General features: G+C 37.7%; 1 protein-coding gene across 1 annotated transcript in view; it reads left to right on the top strand.

Moving 5' to 3' along the window:
• The window catches only part of Fstl5 (follistatin like 5), a 586,654-nt gene that overhangs the window by 339,477 nt on the left and 221,090 nt on the right, over nucleotides 1–26,087 (top strand). The window contains exon 3 of the mRNA XM_032896952.1: nucleotides 19,639–19,805. Coding sequence (XP_032752843.1) covers nucleotides 19,639–19,805 — 167 coding nt within the window. The remainder of the gene's footprint in view (nucleotides 1–19,638; nucleotides 19,806–26,087) is intronic.

The following is a 26,087-nucleotide window of genomic DNA, read 5'->3' as shown; positions in this document are numbered from 1 at the left end:
GCCTATAGTCCCCTTTCAAATGACCTTTGTCTACAACAATTAAACATTTAGCATTTTGATTTTCTTAAAACTTTGAGAAACTCTCTCCTATCATAGTAGCATCATGTACTTGAGATCTAATATGAGTTATATTTCCAATCCACTCTTCCATTGGTGCTGATCTTTCTTTTAAAGTTCTAATCACCTTGTCCATCCTGATTTAGCATTTTCAAAAGTCGAAAAGATTTGATCAATATTTATTTGACTGTTGAATCTGATACTCTTCTATTTATACATTAAGTCTATCTCTGCAAAAAACTCAATGAAGGCTTGTGTTGGCCATTGTATAATTTAAGTAAATAACCTAGAACTCTTTTTCTGATACTTTTAAACTTGTCCCAAGAATTTAAAGGGTTAAACAACAAAGCACCAAGTGTGATTACTAAATCCAAGTTCAATTTGTATTTCAGTATACTGTCAATCACCTAGTAACTGATTCTGGGAAATACTAATACCTCTAGCCATTTTTGTTGTTCTACTTTCTACCATGTCCACCCTTGTAGCTGAGGACCAGCTTCTAATATTGTTTTGGTAAATTTTCCCAGTTTGGGAGGATAATTCTGTTCTGAGTTGCCCATAAATTTAATGCCTGCTTCACACAGGATAATTCATATTCTATTTATATATTTATATAGTTGTACATTTCATTTATGGAGGTTAGTATGTCCACTCTGTTGCCTTTTATTTTGTATAATTTTTGTTCAGTCATCTATAAGAAAGTGTTTAATATTTTCCTCATTTCTTTTGTTTACAACTTATGTGTTTTTGAAAAGAAATACATTTCTAAAAGACAAGATTAATTCTTCAAGTTTTTTTTAACCAAAATACATACTTTGCATTTAAAAAGTTCTATTGCTAGTGAAAATCTATAGGTTAATATTTTCTACCCATCTTCAATTTTTTAAATTGATAACCAGCTGCAATAAGATCATTTTTCTTTCACAATTGTATGCATAATATAGTATTTGATCATCTCAAAATAACCTGAAGAAAAACAGATTTTAAATGTTAAAAATTCTTTTGATTTTTCCTTCACAGATTATTAGTAAAACAAAGTAATGTGCTGCTTATTAGTAAACATAAAGAAATTTTGTATTTTTTTTTTCAGAATTTAAGAATAAAGTTCTATATAAATCACAGAAATGTAAATTAATATCCTATAGTAAAGTGAACTTTATAATTTATATCCTCAGGATTTATATGTTGCGTATTGAAATTTTACTTAAACTATCATATTAACATGCAGTTATTTCTGAATAGTTTTGTTGGACCCCAAAATGGAGCCCCCACTCAAGTCTCGGAGAGACGGCACCCAGTAGGACACAGAGACCGACCTGCTGCAATCACATGAGGAAGTTTTATTGCCAAAGCAAGATGATATGAGAGCTCAGGCCAGTTAATGCTGGGGGTCGAGACCTCATACACCACACAGGGAGTAGAGGAGTTCGACCACGACCTGAATTTTCACAGAGCTTATAAAGGAAAAAACCACAATTTAGGGGGAGCAAGAGGGAGGGAGGAGGGGAATTCCAAGACCATAAACAGCCCATACAGTTAACACCAGGCAACACACCTAGGGCTTTGTGACATTCTACAGGGTCATTAGAGCATTGTGGCCGGAGGCTATGGGTCATTGTGGCTGTTCCAGAAAACTTTTCATGCAAGAATGTTCTGGGAACCATTATTGTACAGCAGGGAGGGTGAAAAGTTCAACTCTTCCAGCAGACCCCACTTCTTTTGGGGTAAAAGTTAGTGCTTATTATTAATTTTTTAATTCTTCATTCCCCACTTTTTCTTTTTATCGCTCTAATCCTAGAGCCACTGTTCATCCCATTGTAGCTCTTGGTACTGTTGTCGCAGGACCAGTACCTGAACAGCACTCACTCTTTCTTTTATAAAAGTCACCAACCTATTGAGTATGCATGGCCCGAATGTAAGGAGAAGCATGAGAATTACGATGGGCCCAACTAAAGTAGAGAGGAGTGGTTAACCATGGGACTTATTAGACCAACTTTAAACCATCCCTGATGCGCTTCTCTGTCTGTTTTGTTTATGGAGTCTTTAATTACCTCCTGAATGGCAGTTCTGAACTCTCTATAAGCCTTGTATTGCAACAGCAGATGTCCTTGTGCTGCCCTTTGCAGCACCTAGACAGCTTTAGCCCTAAGTAATCTCAACTCCTTTTTTGTGTCTTCACTAAGTCATTAGCATCAGGATTCCAATCTGGACACTATCTAAACCTGCACACCAAGGTCATGACTAGCTTTCAGAACTTCTAAACTTATATAGATTGTGATCCCTGAGGCACAGTCCCAAGAAGTGTTAGGAGAATTAACGATGTAGCGTTACATCATTTGTAATGGAAATCAAGCCTATCCCACACCTATCTTGATAGAACCCAGGACAAACATGACTGAATTTCCCTCTAGGTCCCAGCTCAGCCCTAACAGCTAGTACACGGCTGGTGAGGGCTGAGAATTGACGGCTGTCAGGGGTGGTCAGCAGCACCAGTCCTTCCAGCGAGGCTCGAGTGTCGGGGCTCAGTGTAGCTGCACCCGGACCTGGAACTGATGGGATGTCTCCTGGGGTCTCCGCATAGGGCTGTCTGCTGGAGCAGATTTTTTCTGTATCACCATAGGTCTTTAGCCTGCACACAAACATTATTACTATGGCACTATGACATGTTGGTTCAGTAACATCATCTAATCACAGTCAGGGGGGGCTGAGGCCCCATTTTAAGATCTCAAAGGGTAAGGCTGAATCTGGAAAGGTATTTTTGCTCTGAAGAGAGCAAGAGGGGAAGGAGGTAACCCAGTCTGTGCCAGTCTCCATGGTCAATTTAATTTGGTCAGGGTCTCTTTTTAAATTTTATTTACTCTACCTGTCCTGAACTTTTGAGGTCTGTAAATACAATGTAATTTCAATTGACCTCTAAATACTTGGCCACACCTTGGCTTACCTTGGCAACGGAAGTAGGGCCGTTGTCTGACCAGATTACCTTGGGCATTCCAAATGGGGGGGAAGATTTCTTCCAGTATCTTCTTGATGATTGCAGAGGCCGCCTCTCGCTTGGTGAGGAAAGCTTCTATCTGTTCCTGGAAAGGTATCTACGCACTAGGAAATACTTGATCATATTTTTCTGGTTTTATCTCAGTGAAGTTCACTGACTTTTCACTAAACTCTCTAGGTCTCTTTGCCCTGTTTGCTTACTAAGCATTCACTACTGACATACCTTATATTTTTTTTTTTGTCTCTGGCTTAAAAATCTTAAAGTCTATTACATACAAACTTTTTATCTCCTAAATGAATCCATTTCTGTATTTGGCAAAGTGAGTCTTTTCTTTGTTCTCTGGGGAGTATAGCTTTCCCCTCAAGTGTGTCATTGTCTTTTTTTTTTTTTTCCGTTTAAGCAATTTGAGCCTTTTTTTCTGTTTTACATTCTAAGTGAGGCCATCCCTTTGTCCAATCCCAGTTCCCAGTGGCTGTCTCTTGCAGGCCTGTAACCAGGATAGGCTCCTGCACAGCCATTTGAGAAGCCACTTTATCTGTTTTGTTACTGCCCCATGTCACTGAATCTCTTCCTCCTGTTTTCCTGGGCAATAGAGTACTCAGTTGTTGGCTTCACCAGGGCATCCAAGAGATGGCAAAGGCATCTGCAGTGCTGATGTGCTGGGGTGTGAGTTCAGCCATCCCAGATGACATCATTTTGTCCACCATGGCAGCACCCACTCATCTCTGACCCTTCATTCATGAAGAGAACTGTTTCGCCTGTGACAAGGTCCTCGGCTTTCAGAAGCCGGGTCAATCAGCCAGTCGAGAGGTCTTTCCTCCACCCATGGCTTCTGCCAGTACTTGACACGCGTGTGGTGGCTCCAGGTCCGGACTGAAGCTGGGCAAGGTGACCAGATTGTCCCCACCGGTGGAGAATCTAGTCCATAAAAGCCCTGACCAGTGGTCCCATCTTTGGGACACTCTATTCAAAGGCAAAACATCAGCCACTCCATCACAGTTTAAGTCCTGGATTGGGTGATAATTGTTAGTGCCCTCGCTGGCAGGAGGATCATTCATCTCCAGCATCAGGTACTGGATGCCTGGAGACAGGTCTTTAAGCTCCCATATACACAGTCTGTAGATATGCATGGCCACACATGGCCTCACCCAGCCATTTCAGCCCACACAAGTCAATTTGAGAGCAATTTTCCTCATGAGCAAGGGATAGGGCAGTCAGGGATGACCATGAACTCCCAGGGGGTTACCCGGCACGCCAAGGTCCACTGTTCTTCGGCAGTCCATAAAGTATTGTTCGTTGCCAGTAGCCCTTGCACTCAAGGTCTTTGGATATTGGCCCACTGGGGGGCATAGGGAGCACAGAACATTGGGTCCTGTATCCACACTTCCTCTATCTCTGTACATAGCCAGCACTCTAGGGACCAAGAAGCTCTCCAGCTGCCCTCTTGTTCTTTCTTGGGCAGTCACTGACCCGGTGTCCTTTTCTTTGCATTAGGCACACTGATCTTTTAGCCAGGAATTTCTCTTCTGTTGCCAGGTACTATCTTCCTAGGTTCCCTAACTACTGTGGCCAGTATATTTCCTTTTCTCGTCTTTTTCTCTCTTTAGCTCTCTAACTTCCCTCTTCTTTTGTCTCCTTCTTCCCCCTAGCTTTCTGCTCTTTTACCTTCTTTTCTTTTAACCTTACTTTCTTTAACTTACACCTAACTCTCAGCAACTTAACTTAACCCTTCAAGTTTCTGTATCCTTTCTTTATCTTGCCAGATTGGTGGGGCACTTTCAGCCCTCAGAGACCCACCCATTTGGAGCCTGACGGCAGACCTGGAGCACCTCCCTACCTTCAGGCGCCTGGAAGAGAGCAGGCAGAAGTGAGGCCTTCTATCCGTGTCTGGAACATTTTTTCTGGCCTCTAGTAGATTCCGTGCTTTTCCTCAGTGGTGGTAAAGAAGACCCTGTAACAGCTACTAACAAGCATCTCAAATGGGATGGTGAGAAAACATAATGGATTCAAGAAGCCTGGTCAGTTTGGGATTTTTCTGAAAAGAAGGGGTGATTGACACCAGTGCTAGGTCCCAGCTGAGAGGGGCCAATACTGCAAAGGGATTCGAGCTCGCCAGGGGCCGGTGGTGAGCCATAGGCGGCGGAGGGGCAAGGCAACGCGGAAATCTCCCTCTGGCTGCGGCCTCTCCTGTCTTCGGGGCCGCAGGGCCCTCCACCCTGTCCCCTCTCGGTGGGTGCTGGGTCCGGGGTGCAGATGGCAGGGCAGAGAAAGGGGAGGCTGTGGCTCTGTCCGCAGGAAGGGTCCTCGATCTCAGGGTAGACTTGAAGTGCCAAGGGCCCGCCTCGGCTGGTTGGGTCTGCTTAGGTTTAGCGTGCGAATGCCCGTCACTCCGGACCCACGGGTCCAGGGCGAACTCCCGGGTGGGGATTCTGGACCAGGTCCTCAGACGGTGATATAGGGGATCTGGTCGATGTCCTCCTACTTCCTGAAAGATAATGCTTTGACAGCGTAAAATGAGAGACAGGTTAAAGGCTCCCTCTGGTGGCCATCCTACCTTAAAGTCCGCCATTCAGATGAACAAAAGTCTGCCAGGGTCCCTTTAACATCTACTGAAAAAATTGTGAGCTCTAGTCCTTACCAGTCCAGTGATCCAAAGTCAAAGTCAAAAGGAGTTCATTTTCTGTCCCATGTAGAGCCCGACAACACACACCACACAAACAATAAAAACAACAAAAAAGACAACAGAAAATAAACCGGACGCCGACTCAGGTGTCGACCAGAGGCACTGAAACTGATCGGCAGGTCCAGACCTTGCTAACAAATCGGTCGTCAAGGGGGAGTAAAGTCTCCTCTGGACCTACCAGAAGGGGTATCCACCAGGCGTCCCTGGTCCTCCCCCGTCTCCTCCTGGGACTCTCCCAGGGCAACGGACGGTGGACACCTGGACACGTTTATCCATTTATCCCCGCCCTCCTTCCAGGAGTGCGGTCTCCCTGAGGCCCCGAAACCTAAACTCATTTCACCAGATTTCCAGACAGAACACAGACACAGCGCTGAGACAAAACAGGAGAATCTTACACTCCAAAGTGGGTCTTTGGACCCCTGGGTGGTCCAGGCTTGATCCCGGATTTGAGCCCTCAAAAAATGTTGGACCCCAAATGAGCCCCCCCACTCAAGTCTCGGGAGAGACGCTAACCTAGCAGGGACACAGAGACCCAGGCCTGTTGCAATCACATGAGGAAGTTTTACAAGCAAGATGATATGAGAGCTCAGGGCCAGCATGCTGGGGTGAGACTCATACACCACACAGGAGTAGAGGAGTTCGACCACCACCTGAATTTTCACAGAGCTTATAAAGGAAAAAACCACAATTTAGGGGGAGCAAGAGGGAGGGAGGAGGGGAATTCCAAGACCATAAACAGCCCATACAGTTAACACCAGGCAACACACCTAGGGCTTTGTGACATTCTACAGGGTCATTAGAGCATTGTGGCCGGAGGCTATGGGTCATTGTGGCTGTTCCAGAAAACTTTTCATGTAAGAATGTTCCGGGAACCATTGTACAGCAGGGGAGGGTGAAAAGTTCAAGCTCTTACAGACCCCACTTCTTCTTTTGGGGTAGTTAGGCGGCTTATTATTAATTTTTTAATTCTTCAGTTTCAATAGAGATTAGAGATTAGTACTTTATTTGAATGAAAATGTGATGTATTTTTATCTATATAAAATATAGATTTTATTTGTTGTTTTTTTAGAAATCTACAAATTAGTCAGACTATAATTATTAATAAAAATGAATTTGTTACATAATTGCTTCAGTTACATTTTAAAGCATTGTTTTCTATTGCATAATGTCTACAAATTTTATTTTACTGAGTAAGACTTCGTATCTCAGAAAAATCTCCAAAAAAATTACAAAGCTTATGGCAAATAACAAATTGATGTAAAACAAATTTCCAGGTAAAAACATTGACAAAACATAAGTTTTAGTATTTATTATACTGGGCCTTACTTTCACATAAATGGATATTGCTCACAAATCGCTTGTCTCTATTGACAATATCACACACTTGTAATTATACCAATGTAACTTAACCTCTCATACGTGAATTCCAGTATTTTATTTTAGGCAATCCATTCACACTCTTGATTTCACAATGCTTCATATACCTTCTTTGTGTAATGGAGATAGATGACAATGAGTCTAATTTATTTGACATTTAGATAGCATTTAATTTTCTGGAGTGCTTATAATTATTCTGTATTGACATAAGATTTTTAAAGATCCTTAGTCTCAAAGTAATAATATTGCTTAAGATTATGTCTTACAGACGTAAATAGAAGGACGTGTGGTGATTAAAACAATGTATATAGACAGAAATGTACATAAACCAATTTCATAATTGCTCATTGTTTTGTAGAAATTATTTCCAGTCTTTAAAGGTAAAACTAACAGTATACATTTGCAGTTATCAGTGCTCTGGGCCTTTTTTAAATGAATGTTCCTAGTTTCTCATTAATTTATTTTAAACTCCCACTGAAGTATGAGTGGAGTGAAGACATTGAGGGTATAAACAAATAGTTTTCATAAGTGGAACCTAATTACTTACTGTCAAGGAAGTGTCTGAGCAGACAAACTAAAGCTCAGGATGCTGAGGTGAGACAATCACATCAGAGCTACAAGCTGTGCTACATGAAAGTGTTTAAGGATTACTTTACTGCTGTAGTTGGAAAGTGTGCAAGTCCTAGAAGGCACTGTGGATGAGGGGAGACCCCATTACCATAATGGCTCTGGTCACTTGTGATTGCTAATCATTAATGAAGAATGGTCATTAAAGAGGATCTTGCCCTCCAAAAGACACTGAAATAACGGCACCAGATTCCCCAGTGATTAAATTTTACAGAATGTCACAGGACCTCTAGAAAAAGATGTCCTAGAATGTAAGGGTCTATTAATCACCAAAGAATGATACCCAGGAGTCACATAGTATGTAAACTCAAAGAGTGTTTCATTCTGCTTGCTGGGTTCTCCTATTACCAAGACAGAGAGACCCTAATGAGCTTGCAGGCCTGATTTAAGCCACATTAGGGATTCAGGAGTAGGTGACCTTTATCTTGCTCCATCTCTAGGGACATTCCATGGTGGCGGTAGGGTTGGTGCAGACCAGTTGCTCTTGCTTCAGGCAGCTTCTGATGGCAGGGCAGTTTCTGAGAGCTGCCTGAAGCCTGGCAGTTTTTGTCATGACTGACTTGCCTGGGCTTGACTGAGTTGGCCAGTTCTTAGGCCTAGTCTCCTGGATTGCCAATTTGAAGCTCATCATGGAGTCAGTCTGTCTCAAAGATTTAATGCTGTACGAACTGGTAATGTTCTTCTGTTGTACAGTTCCTGTTTGGCATATATGAGACCCTGCAATGAATTCACACAGCTTCAAATTGTTTAGTTAATACCAAATCGCAATAATAAAAACCATCAAGGGATAAGACGGTTATATCCTAAAATTGTCATGAGGATCTACAGTTGCATTTTTTGTAAAGTAAAAATGTCCCATGTTGTCAGGGGCCTATAACTAGGAATAACTCTTTCTGCAAACCCGGAGTTCATTGAAGGTATTTTTCTTTCTTTCTTTCTTTCTTCCTTCCTTCCTTCCTTCCTTCCTTCCTTCCTTCCTTCCTTCCTTCCTTTCTTTCTTTCTTTCTTTCTTTCTTTCTTTTTAAAAAAATTTAGAGATACTTATTTACATTTCAAATGTTATTCCTTTTTCCAGTATCCCGTCTATAAATCCCCTATTCCATCCTCCTTCCCTCTTCTTCTATGAGGGTGTTCCCCCACCCATTCACCCACCCCTTCCTGCCTCCCCACCCTGACATTCCCCTACACTGAGGTGTTGAGCCTTGGCAGGACCAAGGGGTTCTTTTCCCATTGGTGCCCAGCAAGGCAGTCCACTGCTACATATGCAACTGGAGCCATCCTCATTGAGGGTATCTTAAGGAAACCTTGGAATTTTTTTAATTCTAGCAATTGGCTACTGAAAGTGGTGAGCTTTTGCCTCTGAGAGGCATTGTTCTTTTAACACTTTGGTGGTTAAGGAAGTATTTAAATTAAAATGAGTTCTATTAACATGTGAATGCTCTTAAACAGAACCAACCACATTCCCAAGTTCCCATTCTTGGATTACTACTATGAATGATTTGCAAAGAATAATTAACGTATCCCCATTGAGCTGAGAATATTCCCTGAAAAATAGTATTTTGACTGGGTTTCAAGAGGAAAGAAGAAAGATTCATTGTTTGAAACATCAGACAGAAAAGATGGAGTTGGTGAATGCCAGGCAAGCCCTGCAAAGAGACAAACACTGGCTCCCTTCCCATGTTTGTTGGGTGGTGAGGGATGCAGCTTTCCACCCTGTGCTGCTGCTGTAAGGTGACTGGAATACTCACCCTTACACACATATGAAGAATCTTTGTGTTTTCTCTAGGTAGTTGTGTTGGTTCAGTCATAAAGTTTGGGCAAGAAATAACAAGGAACTTAAAAGTGAAATTTACTATGCCAAAGAGGCTGGGTAGGCTGGATTTGATCTTTAGCCTGGTTTGTCAAGAATAGTAGAAATAATTGCTGAGATGAGGAGCCTTTAAGAAACTAAATTTCAAAATTCCACTTTGCAGTGTATCTGGGTTAATGCTATAGGTGGATACATATAGTGATTTGCATACAAAATAAAGCTGGTAAAAAACCAAGACTTTGGCACACACACACCCTTTCAAAGAAACCCTGAACAGTAAAAAAGCAAGATCTGAGTCATCCAAGTCTTGGAGTTAAAAGACAGATCATTAGCAGATCAACTCTCCTGCCTGGTACCAGTCCATTCCCTTCACTGTATGTTCATCAATCCTCTGAAGCTTTTGACCCGTGTACTGCAAGGGAGATTCCCAGACTCACCTCTGATGCTTGTGACTAATTCTGTTTCGTTCCCACAGTCAATAAAGGATGTGATGTTCCAGCATAAACTTGGCATTTTGATGAGCTCAGTCAACCCACAATAGCCTAATTAATTCTGGATGAAGTGTTAAATTTATTTCAGCATTTGCATAGCCGAGGCCCAGCTTTGGACCCAGGAAGAGTGGCCAAATATGAGTAGGCTGCTCCCAGTTCCCAGGACCTTTTGCTGTAAAATTTAAAGTGGCACACCCTGGAAGGCTTCCTATGACAGCAAATGCTCGGATCTCGCCCCCAGCTGGTCAGTGGTACAGTGAGGCACTAGGTAAATAGTAACCTTTCAGCAGAATTCTTTTAATTAGATAATAATATAAAAATAAATTGTTTAATATAATATGACAAAATTCTACCTTAACACAAAAAAGAAACAGAGTGTAATTTACCTCTCTGCCTGTGCATAATTTTAAAAAGGAAAGAAATAAACATAATGTATAAATTGATTATCTCCAACACAGGAATCTGGAATTCTCTTAGACCAATTTTAGGAATGAAGAAACACAGGATCTTTAACTGCGTGCTTTCTCCTGACAGAAATCATTTTCCAAATGGATGCTAGATTATTTGAAACCATTGTCGATCACTGTAACTAATATTTATGATCTGCTAAACTGAATGCCATTATAGTGCTGGATGCATAAAACTCTGGGATGAGAATGAATTCCAATTAGATTTTAATAAAAATTGTAAAGCATCCTGTGCTACTATTCATGTTGTACAGACCAAATGCTTCGACAGAAGCAATGTAAGGAAGGAAGTATCTATTTTGGCTCAAAATCCAAATTTCAAATGAACCATTATTGTCTGGAAAAACTACCAGTAGGAGCAAAAGCATCTGTATCTGTGAAACTGCTAGGAAGATTGTCATGTCCTAGTGACTGACCAAGAGAGATGATTGACAAATATATAGCTTTGAAGACCTGTCCCAGTGGCCTCCTATATCATTTAGGCACCATTCTCAAAGACTCTGAAAGCTCTTCAAACAATGCTGACAGGTCATGTTCAGACATATGAGCTTACATGTCTATGTCAGATTACAGTCACCTTATACATGAAACATCATACATGTTTAGTCTTCCACAAGCTTAGAGTGTACTATCAAAATTCTTTAATATGTGGATCTATAATATATTATGTGGGGAATGTATGCTTGATTATTTCAGTGTTCTATTACTTCTCAAATTATTTTTAAATAGTATTTTCAAGATATATTTTACATGTAGTATAGGGATTATTATGATATTGAGTGGTGTTTGCAAGCATACATGCACTTCAGAGTAATGCCAAGATCATCGTTTTCTAAAGATTGGACTCAGAGTGGAGCATCTGAAGCCTACGGTCACAAGGGTGAAAGCTGTAGTTGTGATTAATTAATTCATTTAACAATTGTGTGACTTTTATATTAAATAAATTATGAAAATTAATGTATAATCATAAGTGTAGTGAATTAATGCCCATCCCAATGCAGAAATGTATCAGCTGCTCATTTTTAGTAAAGTCAGCTTCAGTGTGTTTATAATTTATTTGAGGCCAAAACCAGAAGTCACCTTACTAAGACTTCAACATCATAATGTTCACATTCATCTTAAAAGTTTAATTACCATCTTTATTTTATAAATCGGGGGATTTAGAGAAACAGACAGTAGTCTGCTGAAATTCCCCCAGTTCAATGGAAATAAAACTGGTAGGAGTATAGAAGCAATACAATATTGCCCTGTTGATAATATTTTCTGTTATTTATTGTTCATATCTTTATTTTTAGTAGGATTTATGTTTTCCATAGTGTACTTGGTGCTTGTGGATTTTTAAATACATAGGTCTCTGTGTGTGTGTGTGTGTGTGTGTGTGTGTGTGTGTGTTATGTGTATCCTTGCACAAATGATCCTATTCTCATTCTTCCAAAGCGTCTCATTCCCAGCAATGTTACAACAGAGATATTTCTGTTCTTATCTTTTCAATGCTTTCTACTATGCTTATCATCAAAATACCAAATACTTTCAGAATTTTGGCAGAAATAATTCTATCCTAAATTCAGTTTTAGGAAATGTTCTAATACCGCTATCTGTTCTTTAGGAAAAATAAAAAGTGCACTTGTCTGACTCATGAAGATCCCTACCCCCATGGAATTCTGTCTTCCTTTATGCATTTGTGCTAACTCATCCTGATGCCTGAAAGTTGCTTCTTGGCTTCACGACTGTAGGCATCTGTAAAACACGGGCTAGGTTTGTCTGGGGAAACCTGTCTACATAGGCAGGTTTGCCTTTGCCTTTACCTGTGAGTGGAGAAAAAAGTGTGTATATAAATTGCACTCTTGTTTAAAGTATTTAAAACTTGCATATCTCCATATATTTATCAACCATTATTATTGCTATTCATAACTGCAAGCCAGTCCTGTAGGATCTGGATTGGGAGTTTCTTCCCCTGACTGCGTTGTGTATTGAGCACTATATTTATTCGGAGTATTGTTGGCCAAGTAGCCTAAAGTCATCCATGAACGTTTGTTCAAATCTTTTGTTATTATTGCTGAACAGTTTACAATCATCTGCAGGAGATCGTTATTTATTTTGCACATGTAATTTTTGTTAGATTTATTAGCAGTATACTTGCTGCTCAATGATTTGTGGATTTGGTCTCTCAATAATTTCTTTACATGATTTAATAATTAGTATAACATTTAGAGTTCTGTGGCTCACTTAAGAAATCTTTTCCTTAACCAAGATTATGAAAGCATTGAAAAACATGACACTTGAAATAGGAAGGTTTACTTATAATTCTTTTCCACGTCTTTTATTAAATCAAATTTTTATTTTTATTTCACAAGTATGCACTGTATTTACATCAGTTCCCTTCTTTTTCTCTTCCTTCACTCCTATCCTAAGTTCCCTCTCAAATCTGCTTTTGTGGATTTTGTTTTATTGTTTAGTTTTGTTTTAACTTCCTTTGTGCAACTTTGAGCTTCCAGCTAAATCTTTTGTGTTCTGCTAGAGAAACAGCTTGAAGCCCAGTGGCAGGCAGTCTTAAAGATTTTACTCACTTGTCAGTCCATCCCTGGGTCCCTCAACTACTTCCATTCTCTCATTCCTCTCTATGCTTGTTCTCTCCTTCCTCTTTTCCTCTCTTCTTCCCCATCTGTCTCAATCATTCCTTTCTTCCATTACCCTTCCTCCCTCCTTCTGCGTCCTTTCTTTAATTCTCCTTTCCTTGTTTTTCTTTGATTCTTCTTTCCTTCTTTCCTTTCTTCTTTGCTCCTTCTTCCTTCTTTTCCTCCCTCCTTTTTGTCCCTCCCTCCCTTTCTCCCTCCATCCCTCCCTCCCTCCATCCTTCCCTCTCTCCCTTCCTTCCTTCCTTCTTTCATTCCTTCATTGCTTCTTACCTTCTTTCTATTTCTTTTTCTGGAGAAAGTACTTACTTTGTTCTCAGATTAGTTGTGCATAACATTTTTGAGATAAGATTTATTTTGTATCATAACTGTACAAAAAGTATGCCCATGTCTTGTTTTAACTGTAGCTGATAAGAGGTTGCCAAGTTCATCTTACTACTACCTTTGTAGAATTTTAAGATTTCTCTGTTTTCTTTTCTTTAATTTCATTGTAAACTTTATGGATGTGATTTCATTTAGTTTCAATTCCTTTGCTTGAGATCTATGCAGCATCTTCAATCTACTTATTGTTATTTTCTACATTTACAAGAAACTCAATTTCAAATATTGTCTTTGTATCATTTACTCTATTATTTTTGTTGTTTTAGGTTCATGATTTGACATAAGCTCATTTTCATTAGCCTCATCTTTACTTAATGAATATCTTTATACATTTTATGTTATACAATTCCTTTTTATCATATTTTCTATTTACTAATTCTTCATTTTGCTATGTAGATATAAATTAAATAAAAATTTGGCCACAGGTGCTGTCCTTCCTATGAGAGATAGCTGTCCTCTTCCAGAACACAGAATACATATGTCTTATGCTATTTTCTTTTATACTAGAATGGTGGCTGGGATGTTAAAAGCATGTTTTGCTCCTACAGATAACTAAAGTTTGGTTATAAGCACCAGGTAGATGATCATGTCCAATATCTTCAGCCTAGGGGGAAAGGGGGGTCACATACATACTCTAGCCTCTGTAGGCATAAGGACATTCAGATACACATACAATTTCACATGTACTATGATTTATTCATTCCATGCAGTTGTATAAAGTCACATGATACAGGCTCTTTTGGCCAAATAAAAATTAGTTTCGGCTTACTCTTACAAATATTCAGCTATCAGCAGTGTTAGAATGAATTTATCTTTTGGACTTTTACTTCTGGAGTTAAATTTCTGCTATCTATCTATCTATCTATCTATCTATCTATCTATCTATCTATCTATCTTTTAAACATGTTTGTCAGATGCTGAAGTAGCAAGCACCGGGCCAACATGGGTTTCCACTAGGTCACCTGCACGTATATAGCCATATGTATAGCTTCCAGTTTTGTACTTTTATCGGATTCCTGAGATGAATGAATGCGAGAATGAATGGGTTTCTGAATTTTGTGCCTTTTCTTTGGAGCTTTCCTTCTGTAAGTTTACCTTTTCTAACTTCAATCTGATGACTTTTGTTTTATTATACTACATTTCATTTTGTCATATTTTGTTCTTATCTCTTAGAGGCCTGTTCTTTTCTAATGAGAGACAAATAGGGAATGAATCAGGATTTTAGCAAAATGGGGTAAAAAAATCAAAGAAAATGTGTGTGGGTATGTACACACACACACACACACACACACTGTATATAAACAGGACATCCTCAAATCTCAAGTGTCATACCTCGTGAAACATTCTTATTTTTGTCTCATTGGAATCTGGAGATGGTTGATTAGTCTAAGCTCGCTAGCCAGTGTTATTGCAATTTTAAAAGTGGCAATTTTTGTTTTCTATTTCAGCTAGCTCCCATTTAGTAAATGAGACAGAGACTGTAAGATTTATTTAATAGAGCTTCACAACACTCTAGTTGAACAATTATTAACATATTCTATTCCTCTAAACTATCTGGCTACCTCTCAGCTCAAATCCCTAAGAAACATGCCTTTAGAATTGATCTGATTCTCTTGGCACCAGGTGTGTTCCATTGGTGACTCCTGGACCATTTCCTCAATGTAAATTCTTTCTTCCTTCCTTTCTAGGCTAGGATCAGAACCCCAGTCCTATTCTCTCCACTGTTCAGCCATTGGCAGATCATCTTTTCTTGACAAATCAGAGAATAAATGGGGAGCAATGTTTCCACAAAATTAAGGAAGGAAATTTTTAGAATAAGCATTACAATAACATGTCTACATTGCAACCAGATATGGGTGCAGAAAAAGCAGCATTTGAATAATACAAGAATAAACTTTACACAGTGCACGGTAACATTATGCCCATAAGCCAGCAGCAAGAACCTTCCTATCTGCCTGCTTAGCTCTGGAGGTACAAGCACATGTCACCATACCCAGCTGTTCACTTAAGGTTGAAGTCACAAACTGAGTTTTCTTGATTTTATGCCAAACAAGTAGCTTCCTTAAACCCAGAAGATAAAAAAAATGATAGTAATTTACATGATTTTGTTTTGCAAAATTATCAGACAGGAGGAAAAAAGAGTTATAGTGGATATGTCATATTTTCAGAATCTTAAAAACATGTGGCCAGATCTAGCATCATCAGAACTAGGCTTACTCCCTTGAATTCTAGAGAGAGCATCCTTGAAGATGTGATATTCATGAGACAGCAAAATTGAAAACTATGTATATTCCACACAGGTTACTTTTAGCAGAATATATGTAGGTTTGTTCTTGTTTTGGGATTTTGTTGTTGTTGTTACCTGCATTTCATGGTGTAGCTCAAAATGGAATTAAAGTTGTAATTCTCTTACCTCAGCTCTCCAAGCATAGGATTCATTGAGGTGCAATGTACAAGACGATACTTGGCATCATGTTACATATGACTTTTCTTAAATCTCATTTTATTAAAGTGTTTATCACTAGAGTAAAGTTGTAGTGAAGAGAACTAAAATGACCACTATGATTGCTACAAGCAGTAGTCTGAACACAAGTTGCCAAAGACAACTCTATAGAATTCTATAAAAAATGCTATCATTGGTATATTTTCAAGCAAAAACACATAAAAGACTATGTTTCAACAGTTTTCTTTTAATCTTTGTTTATAAGCTTACAAATTTAAACACGGACAGATACACAAACACATACACACACACACACACACACACAAACACAAAACGGAAACACACCCCTTATCCTGCTGAATTTTAAAATAGTTTTAAATTAAATGATAGCTGCATATATACATATTATAATAGAATATGCTAATTTATACAATGTTCATGTTTGCATAAATACTTAATTCACCACTAAAGTATTCTTATTACAAGTTAAGAATAAAGATGCTTAATTTTAATATTGGAAAATAAATTATATTATAAAGACTAAAGATGACCATGGTGGCCATATAGATGAAAGGCTTTCTGCTCAGTTTATCTAAGGGAAGACCCTGCTGATCTGAATTTCATTAGTTATAATAAAAATTATTGTTTTGTGGATAAAATTTTCTGTAATATATCTAGGAATATATGCAATTCTAAATACTTTTTCAAAATTTCTATAGTTAATAAGTTAATATATCAAGTGTTTTAAACTAAATTAAGATATAGTTTTAGAGAAAGTTTTCTGTACATATTAATGTTGCCTGAGTAGTAATTCTTTATTCTAATTATGGGTTCCCTTTACAAAACAATCTAGAAGGCCAACCCATTGTCAATATATATGTTGATGATCTTGTTATTTAATTAATAATAATATTAATTAATAATAATACATCACTATAAAAAGCAAAATTATTTCAAATGACATACCAATTTTTAGGAGAAAGCTTTTGAAGATGTCTTCATTGTAAGCTAGTAACAATTATAATTTAGGTGTCTGCTTAGCTAATATTAATATTGTTATTAAGATTGGAGTTTCCATTATATCTTATGTTATTTAAAGATCATAGAATCTGTAATTCAGAAATATAGAGATAATTATTAATAGTTATTATGATATCCATGTTTCATATTTAAAATATTCTGGTTTTAAACAATAATCTGGAAATTTCACACTATTTCTATTCATTATCAGGATAAAAACCACTAGTTGTGCTTATTCATATGTATTTGTATATTTCACCATATGGGTTCATGCATATTCGTGTGTTTGTATATATTATAGGTATGTGTGCATGTGTGTGTGCATACATATACATGTAACACATTTGGAAGGACCTATATTGAAGAATAAGAGATGGAAAATATTCTCATGCGCCTGTTATTCAGGAAGCATCAGAAAATTGCAAATATCAGTACATCTTGAGAAAAATTAAAGTGTCTATATGAATGACTCAGCAACGTAATTGTTATCTATTTTTCAGTGTTTCTGATGTAATTTAAAAAGAAGATATTGGATTGAATCTCTATAATAAAAGCTTTTAGTTTAAAGACTATTTTACCCACTTTTTGAATAATGGAAAATACTAAGACCCTAAGTAACAATTCTTCTTGCCTTGGATATAAGATATTGTGTAATAGAATAGAAGTTTGTCTATTTCTGACTTCCCCAGTTATTCATGTGTAGGTCTGTGCTAAGTGTCACATAAATCATTTAGCGTGAGCCCTTACTATGAGCATAGGGATGATGTAGGTATCATGTCTGCCCTATTCTTCTAATGTAAAATCATGCCATTAGCAGTATTGAGAGTGATGATGGTACCAAACTCCCAACGTCCATTGTTGAATGGTTAAAGCATATAAAATTCACTTGTTTTTTTCCTCAAAACAGATAAAGTTAAAAGAACAGAACTAAGAAAAAAAATGAACCTTGAATGGTGAGAACAGATGAGAGGTATCTGGGGGAAATTACAGTTACTACACCAGTTCAAATTAGAACTTGTAGAGACCATATCCAGTGGGCTACCTACCCACCTCCAAAATATTAACCCAGAATTCTTTCTATCAAAAGCAAATGCAGGTACAAAGAGTGGAGTGGAGAATTAAGGAAAGGCAATCCAGAGACTGCCCCACCTAGGGATCCATCCCATTTGCAAACAACAAACCAAGACTCTATTGTTGATGTCAAGCAGTACTTACTCACAGGAGCCTGGTATAGCTGTCCCCTGAGAGAGGCTCTGCCAGAGCCGGACAAATACAGATGCAGATGTACACAGCCAAACATTGGACTGAGCAAGGGGTCTCCAAATAGGGAAGTTAGGGCAAGGACTCTAAGAGCTGAAGAAGTTTGCAACCCAGTAGGAAAAACAATGTCAAACGAGACCCCCCAAAGATCCCAGGGACTAAACCACCCACCAAAGAGTACATGGCGTACCCATGACTCCAGCTGGAAATGTAGCACAGGATGGCATTGTCTGGCATCATTGGGAGGGGGGCCCTGTGGTTCTGCGAAGGTTTAATGACCCAGGATAGGAGAACGCTAGACCACTGAGGCAGGAGTTGGTGGGTCAGCACCCTCATAGAGACAGGGGGAGGGAGAAGGGGATAGGGGCTTCTGGAGAGGAAACTGGGAAGGGGGATAACATTTGAAATTAAAAAAAAATAAAATAAAATAACCAATAAAAAATAGAAGACATTTTGGGGGTCACTCAGTCATAAGAAGAGTCTAAAACCAAGCTTACAATTGTGATATTTTTAACTGGGCTCAGGCTAAGTAAGGTGAACTGTAATATTCAACAACAGCGAGTCAGAATAAAAGTCTGAACTTTAGACAAGAACTACAGAGCCACATGGGTGCAAAAATGGGAGACACTGTCACTGACCGTCCGTTAATTTTTAACTGGTGAAGACTGACAGAAAAGAGAAAAAGCACATTTAGATTTTCAAAAAATGTGCTAATGCCTCTGCATTAGTCATTGACACTCATATAAGTATTAGGCACAAGAAATGTTTACGTATAAAATTAAAAAAGCAGAAATGACTATACTTTATCAACACTCAAAGAGAGAAAAAAGACACAATGCCATTTCATTAGTCTGTGATCGGTGAAATTTGAGGTGTTTTTTTTTTTCTTTTTCTCTCTTACAACCTCCCAAATAAATCCTACTTTTTTTGAGTCTATTTGTGGTTTTCTTAATGATGCATCTTTTCCCATTCAGCTCTGCAACTCTTCTCTGAGGCTGGGCCACAATGATCTCATCTCTTGTATAGATCCAATAGAAAACAAACAATAAACAGCATCATTTTATTTCAGGGCTGATGACACAGTATGTGTCGAATTGGTAGTTAAATAATTTATTTCTTTTTTCAGGTGCCGTTTGCCAGGCTTATTTTAACTCTCCTTTTGATATTCATTTCATGTTTAGCAGTTCACTTCCTCATGAAGATGCTTGTCAATCTACTAAATTGAAATGTCATTTTGACCTTTAATTTGAAACAATTTACTCCTTTCCTCATTTCATTTTTTCTCTGTTATTCAAATTAAAAGCTAAAGTCACATCTATTCAAAACCTTCATACTAATTAATGCTGGAAAATAACCTACTCGCCAATAATATACTGACGCTTTATCTATCACTGCAGAGGTGATCCAGTTGAGTCTGCCTGAAGATCAGAGAGTAAGCATTACCGCAGCCACCGTGGGACAGAGTGCTGTTCTGAGCTGTGCCGTTGTGGGAACACTGAGACCCCCTATCATATGGAAGAGGAACAACATTGTTCTAAATAATTTAGATTTGGAAGACATCAATGTGAGTACACCGTGAAACAGACAGGCTGTCCAGTGTGTGCATCTTGCATGGTTTTACTTCAGGCTCTGTGGTGTCTGGTGAGCTAAATCAATGCTGGATACAAAGTAGAAAAGAGTTATTAAAAGATTGTATATCCATTCTACCAGTTGTTAGGTACCCAACAGAGCATCTGTAATTATGCAAATAATTTATATTGGTATAGTAAGATTATGTAGTAGTGCATTAGTGAGAGAATATATCATCCCAACATTTTTATAAATATCTCTTTAGGTTTAAAATGCAAATTGTCTCCCTAGTAAAACCACATTTAATAATTATTTCAGTAAACACAGTAATTTAAGCTCAAATTTTCATGGATAAAATTGTGCATGTTCTGAGTTCAAGAATAAAATGTTAATACTTCCACGCACATAAGAAGTATGGTAATGTACTTGAGTATATGGTGCATGTGTGTGTGAGAGTGCATGTGAATGCCTGTGTGTGTGTGTTTGCTTAGAGTTAGTAAAAGTTATTAGGGAGGAATAATATTAAGTTACATCAAAATATGAATTATGTTTTGTAAAATACATATTCCTTTAGTATTAAATGTGTTTATTAACTTAGAAATTTATATTGCTGATTTATGCAACATATCTATAGGTCACTCTCAGAATTGATTCCCAGTCTATAATGGTACTAGGGATGAGTTCTGGAAGGCAGATATGTATCTAGAGGATACCTTTGTGTACCTTTTGTACTTCTAACATACATACACTGACTCTTAAGAAATGCTTTCAGTTATTGTGTGTTGTGCACTTGGTAATAAATCCCAGATACTTAGGGAGTACATTCTAGAATGTACGTGTGTTTGCATGTCTCTGATAGCATGACTTTCTCTGAAGAAATGAATTTGCAATAGGGGATTATGTGGAATTGAAGTGTAGCTCTATTTCAAATTATTGATCTTTATCTTTTTTGAATGTTTTTTTTTTACTCCTGATAATTTCATTCATATTAAGGCATTTTAATTTTACATACCCCTCAATTCTACTCTACAACCACTACCAATCCCCATAAGTGCTATTCAACTTCATATCTTTGTTTACTGTTACACACACACACACACACACACACACACACACCTTATCATGAAGGATTTAGTGCTGCTTACAGGCACATTTTCAGCTGACCATCAGAAAATGGCAATTTACCAGGTGCCATATCCCTAAAATCCTACTGACTCTCTCTCCCTTCAGCAATTTCTAAAGGCCTGTAACTTCTCACCTAGGGCTGGATTATTTTTGAGTCCTTGCCCTATCCATACTGTGATACTGACCAGTTGGGTCATTTGAAGGTCTTGTTCAGGCAGCCACAGTCATTGAGAGTTCAGGTACACCATTTTGTCATATGTAGACGATACTATTTCAAAGCAGTTTTCCAGGTCTCTGGCTTTTACACACATTCTCTTCCACAATATTACCTGAGCCTTGGGGTGAATGAGTGCAATATATATTCCCACCTCTCTAGTCAGCTTATTCTCTGCAATTTAACCTGCCTTGAGTTTCCTTTTCTTAAACCAGAGTTGCAAAGAGAAGCTTCTCTGACTAAGGCTGAAAGGAAAATGCTGCTATGGGTATGAGGATGTATAATTAGAAGGTAGCTAGATATTATGTTTATTTACTAATATAGGAGGAGATTCTTAGTAGGTTCTCAAACTTACTTCTCACAATACAAGGTCAGTTGCTCTTCATGACCCCTTCGTGCTTCAAAACCAGTATCACCTGGATGACTCTTACACATTACCAAATACAGTTGCAGCATGAGGTACAACCTCGGCTATCTCTGGAACACAGCTTCTTTGTGCTCTCAGAAAACACCCCCCTCCCCAAAATATTTCACTTCAGTGATGCCGGTCTCTTTTTAGTCACTGCTAATTTCTTAGCTCCAGCTGACCAGCACCAACTGTCCTAGTAGTCCCTTCTAATCTAAGGCCAGGGACTCATGGCCAAAGCTACTGGATTACTGGATTCTGCTGCTTTCTAGGACTGGAACATCCTTCAAGCCCAATTCTATTACTAGTTTTTTGTTTTCCAACTTCCTCTCTGCCTAACCTTGACTTTCCTGAAATTTGCTCTATAGATTGACCTTGAACTCAGAGATATGCATGGCCCTGTCTCCTGTAATGCTGGCATTAAAGGCATGTATCACCATTCCTGGATTTAAGCTTTTCTTCACCTAAAACTGGCTGTCTCAGGCTGGCCTTGAACTCAGAGATCTGTTTAGCTTTCTCTCCTGGGATTAAAGGTGGGCACCACCATGCCTGGATCTAAATTTAGTTGGGTGGGGTTTTGCTTCCTACCTGTTTTCTCCTAAAACAAAGGATTCAGTTCCATTTCTCTTCCTGGTGACCTTTTTAATATTTGAACCATATATTTTATATCTTCCCTTTCTAAGCTTGCTATACTTGCTCAAAACACTCTTCATGAGACTTAACCAGAGAACAAAGTCTTTGTTGAGCTTTTTTGAGATGTCCTTTGTCAATGTAATTAATCTGAGTCTCTTCACCTTTACCTCAGGTAGACTGTTCAGACAAGGGCAAAAAGTAGCCACATTCTTGTCCAAAATACCACAAAAACAGTCTTTATTGCACATACTGAAATTCTTCTCTGAAACATCTTGGGCCATGTCATCACAGTTCAAGTTACTCTCAGCAACAAATTCTTCCTTATTTTTACTAGGATGGCCATTAAGACCCATTTAAGGCATTCCACTGCTTTCCAAAATCCACATTCTTCCAAACAAAAGCATGGCCTGGCCTATCACAGCAAAACCCAACACCTGGTACCAATTTCTGTCTTAGTTTTGGTTTTCTTGCTGTGAACAGATACCATGACAACATTTAATTGAGATTGACTTACAGGTTCAGAGGTTCAGTCCATTATCACTAAGGCAGGAACATGAGCAACTTCCAGAATGGCATAGTGTAGGAGGAGCTGAGTTCTATAATCTTCATCTCAAGGCTGCTAGCAGATACTGGCTTCCAGGTGGATAGGATGAGGGTCTTAAGCCCATGCTCAAAGTGACACATCTATTTCAACAAGGCCACACCTTCTAATAGTGCCATTCCCTGGGACAAACATATACCAACCATCAAAGAGGCCATTGCATTCATTGAGCTGAATGGATTTGTGTGTATCCTCACTTCAACGTCTGGCCAAATTCTTGCAAATGCTAACCAATGTATTTGGTTTTTAAGTTACCTAGGTTTGGAAAAATGAGTAAACAGAAGTGAGGCTGACATAGAAATATAGTATATCTTCAGGAAATAGGTAGGCAGATAATGAATGGGGAGACAGACATGACATAATTGAGAACTGAACACTCAATATATAGCAACTGTAGGGGCTAAAACTAGAATAATCACCACCAGCAATCCCTTAGAGACCATAATTTTTACACTGTTTCATTTTAGTTTAGAAACAATGGATTTATCAACCAAACACAGTCGTGTATGTATCTTATTTATACTATCAATGGATATTTTGCTATTTATTAATATATATTTTATTCTCACATACACTAAATATTGAAGTAAAATTATATTGTACTACTCAGATTAAAATTCTAGTTTGCCATTTTTTACAATAAAGAATTAATTCAATATAGTTAAACTTTAGTATAAATATAAATAGTAGATTCTTGTAAATTCAGTACTATGTAAAATGACTATTATATAATATAATAATATAAATGTATAAATAATTTTCTACCTTTACAAGAAGCCAAATGCAACATGACAATGCTGATTATATAGAGAGACAAAATGCTTTCATAAAATATAGAATAAAAGGTGATATAATTTATATTAATATAACCTTCACTTTACAGAACAGGTTAGTAGATAAAAATGAATATTCGGGTAAACTTAGACTTATATGCTATGAATATATATTTTTACTTTAAGTATGAAATACTTATTCAAAAGTCTTCATGTTATGCATTGCATCTAGATGTGGCTTTTTAATGGCATGACATTCAAATTATTTTGAATAGTGCATTAAGTCATTTTGCTACAAAGGATACTCTGGATTATTTCAGTGGTATTAAATGCTGGAACTGACAAAATTACATGCAAATTATATCCATAAACTTTGTGCATATCTATTCCTTGAACATTTTTTCTTTCAACATCTTGCTCTGTATATCAATCTAAATTATGTCAAGGGTTATAGACATCTGAGCACAAGAGAGTGCAAAGATACTGCTGGAATGGTTGCCCTGAAGCTAAGCCTTATATCATACCCGGGATCCTGGCTTTCATCTTTAATGACATATCAGAATATGTGAATACTGTAATAGCTATAACTACCAAAATGTACTTTAATAGCCTAGATTCTACATTAAACATCACAAAACAGGTGTAAGGTTATCTCTGCTTCTGGAAGAGTCTGGAACTATCACATGTTTATAGATAGACAATATGTTACAATAATTACAGTAAGCATTGCTTGGAAGTGGATGAAAGTGATTATGTAGCTAGGCACATGTCATTTCCCCCTTGTGTTACTGATGTGAAACGGGGAGATATATGTTGCTGCCACTGAGAAAGCTTTATCATCCTAAACAAGACCATTTAAAAGGACCCATAATACTCTAATTTATACTATCTTTTTTGTTTGTTTTGTGCATAGGTTAAATATGATTATCCATCTGGTTTAAACCTTAGCAACACTAAACACGATTTATTTTCTGTGCTAAATTGAAAAAGAACTCATGTGTTCATGTGCATGGTTTGTTTAACAAGACTTTCCTCTTTGCACCCTCCCCAATTGCCTGTGGGTACATTTTTTCCCATGAATTATTATTTTTTCACCCTATGGGCACAGAATTTAATCCACCTATCAAATAAACTAGCTTAAGTAGAATGTATACTCTTTCAAAAGGAAGTATAAAATCATTTTGTATTTTGTTTGGGAAAATAAAAAATGCAAATGTACTAATTTCCTGCAGGAATACTGGGTTCACGTGTAGATTTCATGATTTATCATTCCCTGGATAGCTTTTCAAAATTTGAATCAGATCAAATATATGCCTCTGGGCAACTGAGTATCTGTTTGGTGATCATCTCTGCTGATTGTCACCTGTCAGCATGAGCTGATTTGGGATTCAGTTATTCTCTTTTCTGCCTTTAGTAGCTAATATTTTATTGACTATCATTGACCTGAGTTATTGATTTCTCTGATTCCATTGAGGCTATTTATAAGTTGTTGCAGAATGCTCATGGTCTGAAACATTGTCTTCTAACTCCTGTATGTATAAAACATTATGTCATGTTTACATTCATGAGCCAATTAGTCTGATATATATATATATATATATATATATATATATATATATATGATATTTTTTCTGCCCTGGAAGAGGTTCCTGATAATGAGAATACTGAGGCATATTGTAATAATGTCTCAATTGCAGGGGCATTACACACTTCCAGATAGATCATTACAGATTTTTAAAATCATTTTGCATTACCTTACTTAAGGAGAAATCAACTCAAATTCTATAAATTTCAGTTCACAACAAATCCATAACTGCTCCCTGCCCTACTTTATTTATTTTGGATTTCTTCTTAAAGTTATGTGGATTCATGCGGAAAGAAGGCTGAAGGCTGCAAATTTCTATTGTATACTTTTTTTTATCCTTTCCATTGTGGTGAAAAAGTGTAGTGCAAGATCAATCTTCCTAAAATTTTAAGTGCACAATAAAGTCTTGTTAACAATAGGCACACTATTTTACAACACATTCCTAGAACTTATTTATCTTTCATAACAGACCACTGGTAATAAGTCATTTTCCTCTCATAGTCCACAGAGGCCATTATTCTGCACTATATCTATGATCTTGACTTTTGTAGCTTCCTCATAAAGTGGGATCATGTGGAGATTTTTCTTTGTGACTGCCTTATTTCCCTAAGCATAATGACCTTCAGGTTTATCAATGTTGCTTATTATAAGGATTAATAATGGTATGTCTTCTTCCTTTCATCTACTTAATAATTTCTTTACCTTGGTGTTTTAGTTAAGGTTTTCCTATTGCTCTGATAAAACCCAATGGTTTATTGAGCTTATACTTCCACATTGCTGTTCATAACCAAAGGAAGTCAGGATAGGGACTCAAACAAGGCAAGACAGGAGTTGATGCAGAGTCCAAGGACATATGCTGCATACTGGCTTGCTACTCACGGATTGATAAGCTTTCTTTCTTATAGAATGTAGGACTATCATCCCAGGAGTAACACCAGCC

This window comes from Rattus rattus, chromosome 3, assembly GCF_011064425.1.
Source record: "Rattus rattus isolate New Zealand chromosome 3, Rrattus_CSIRO_v1, whole genome shotgun sequence".
Lineage (NCBI taxonomy): Eukaryota > Metazoa > Chordata > Mammalia > Rodentia > Muridae > Rattus > Rattus rattus.
Note: the sequence above shows the minus strand (reverse complement) of the source record. Positions and strands in the feature narration are given on the sequence as shown.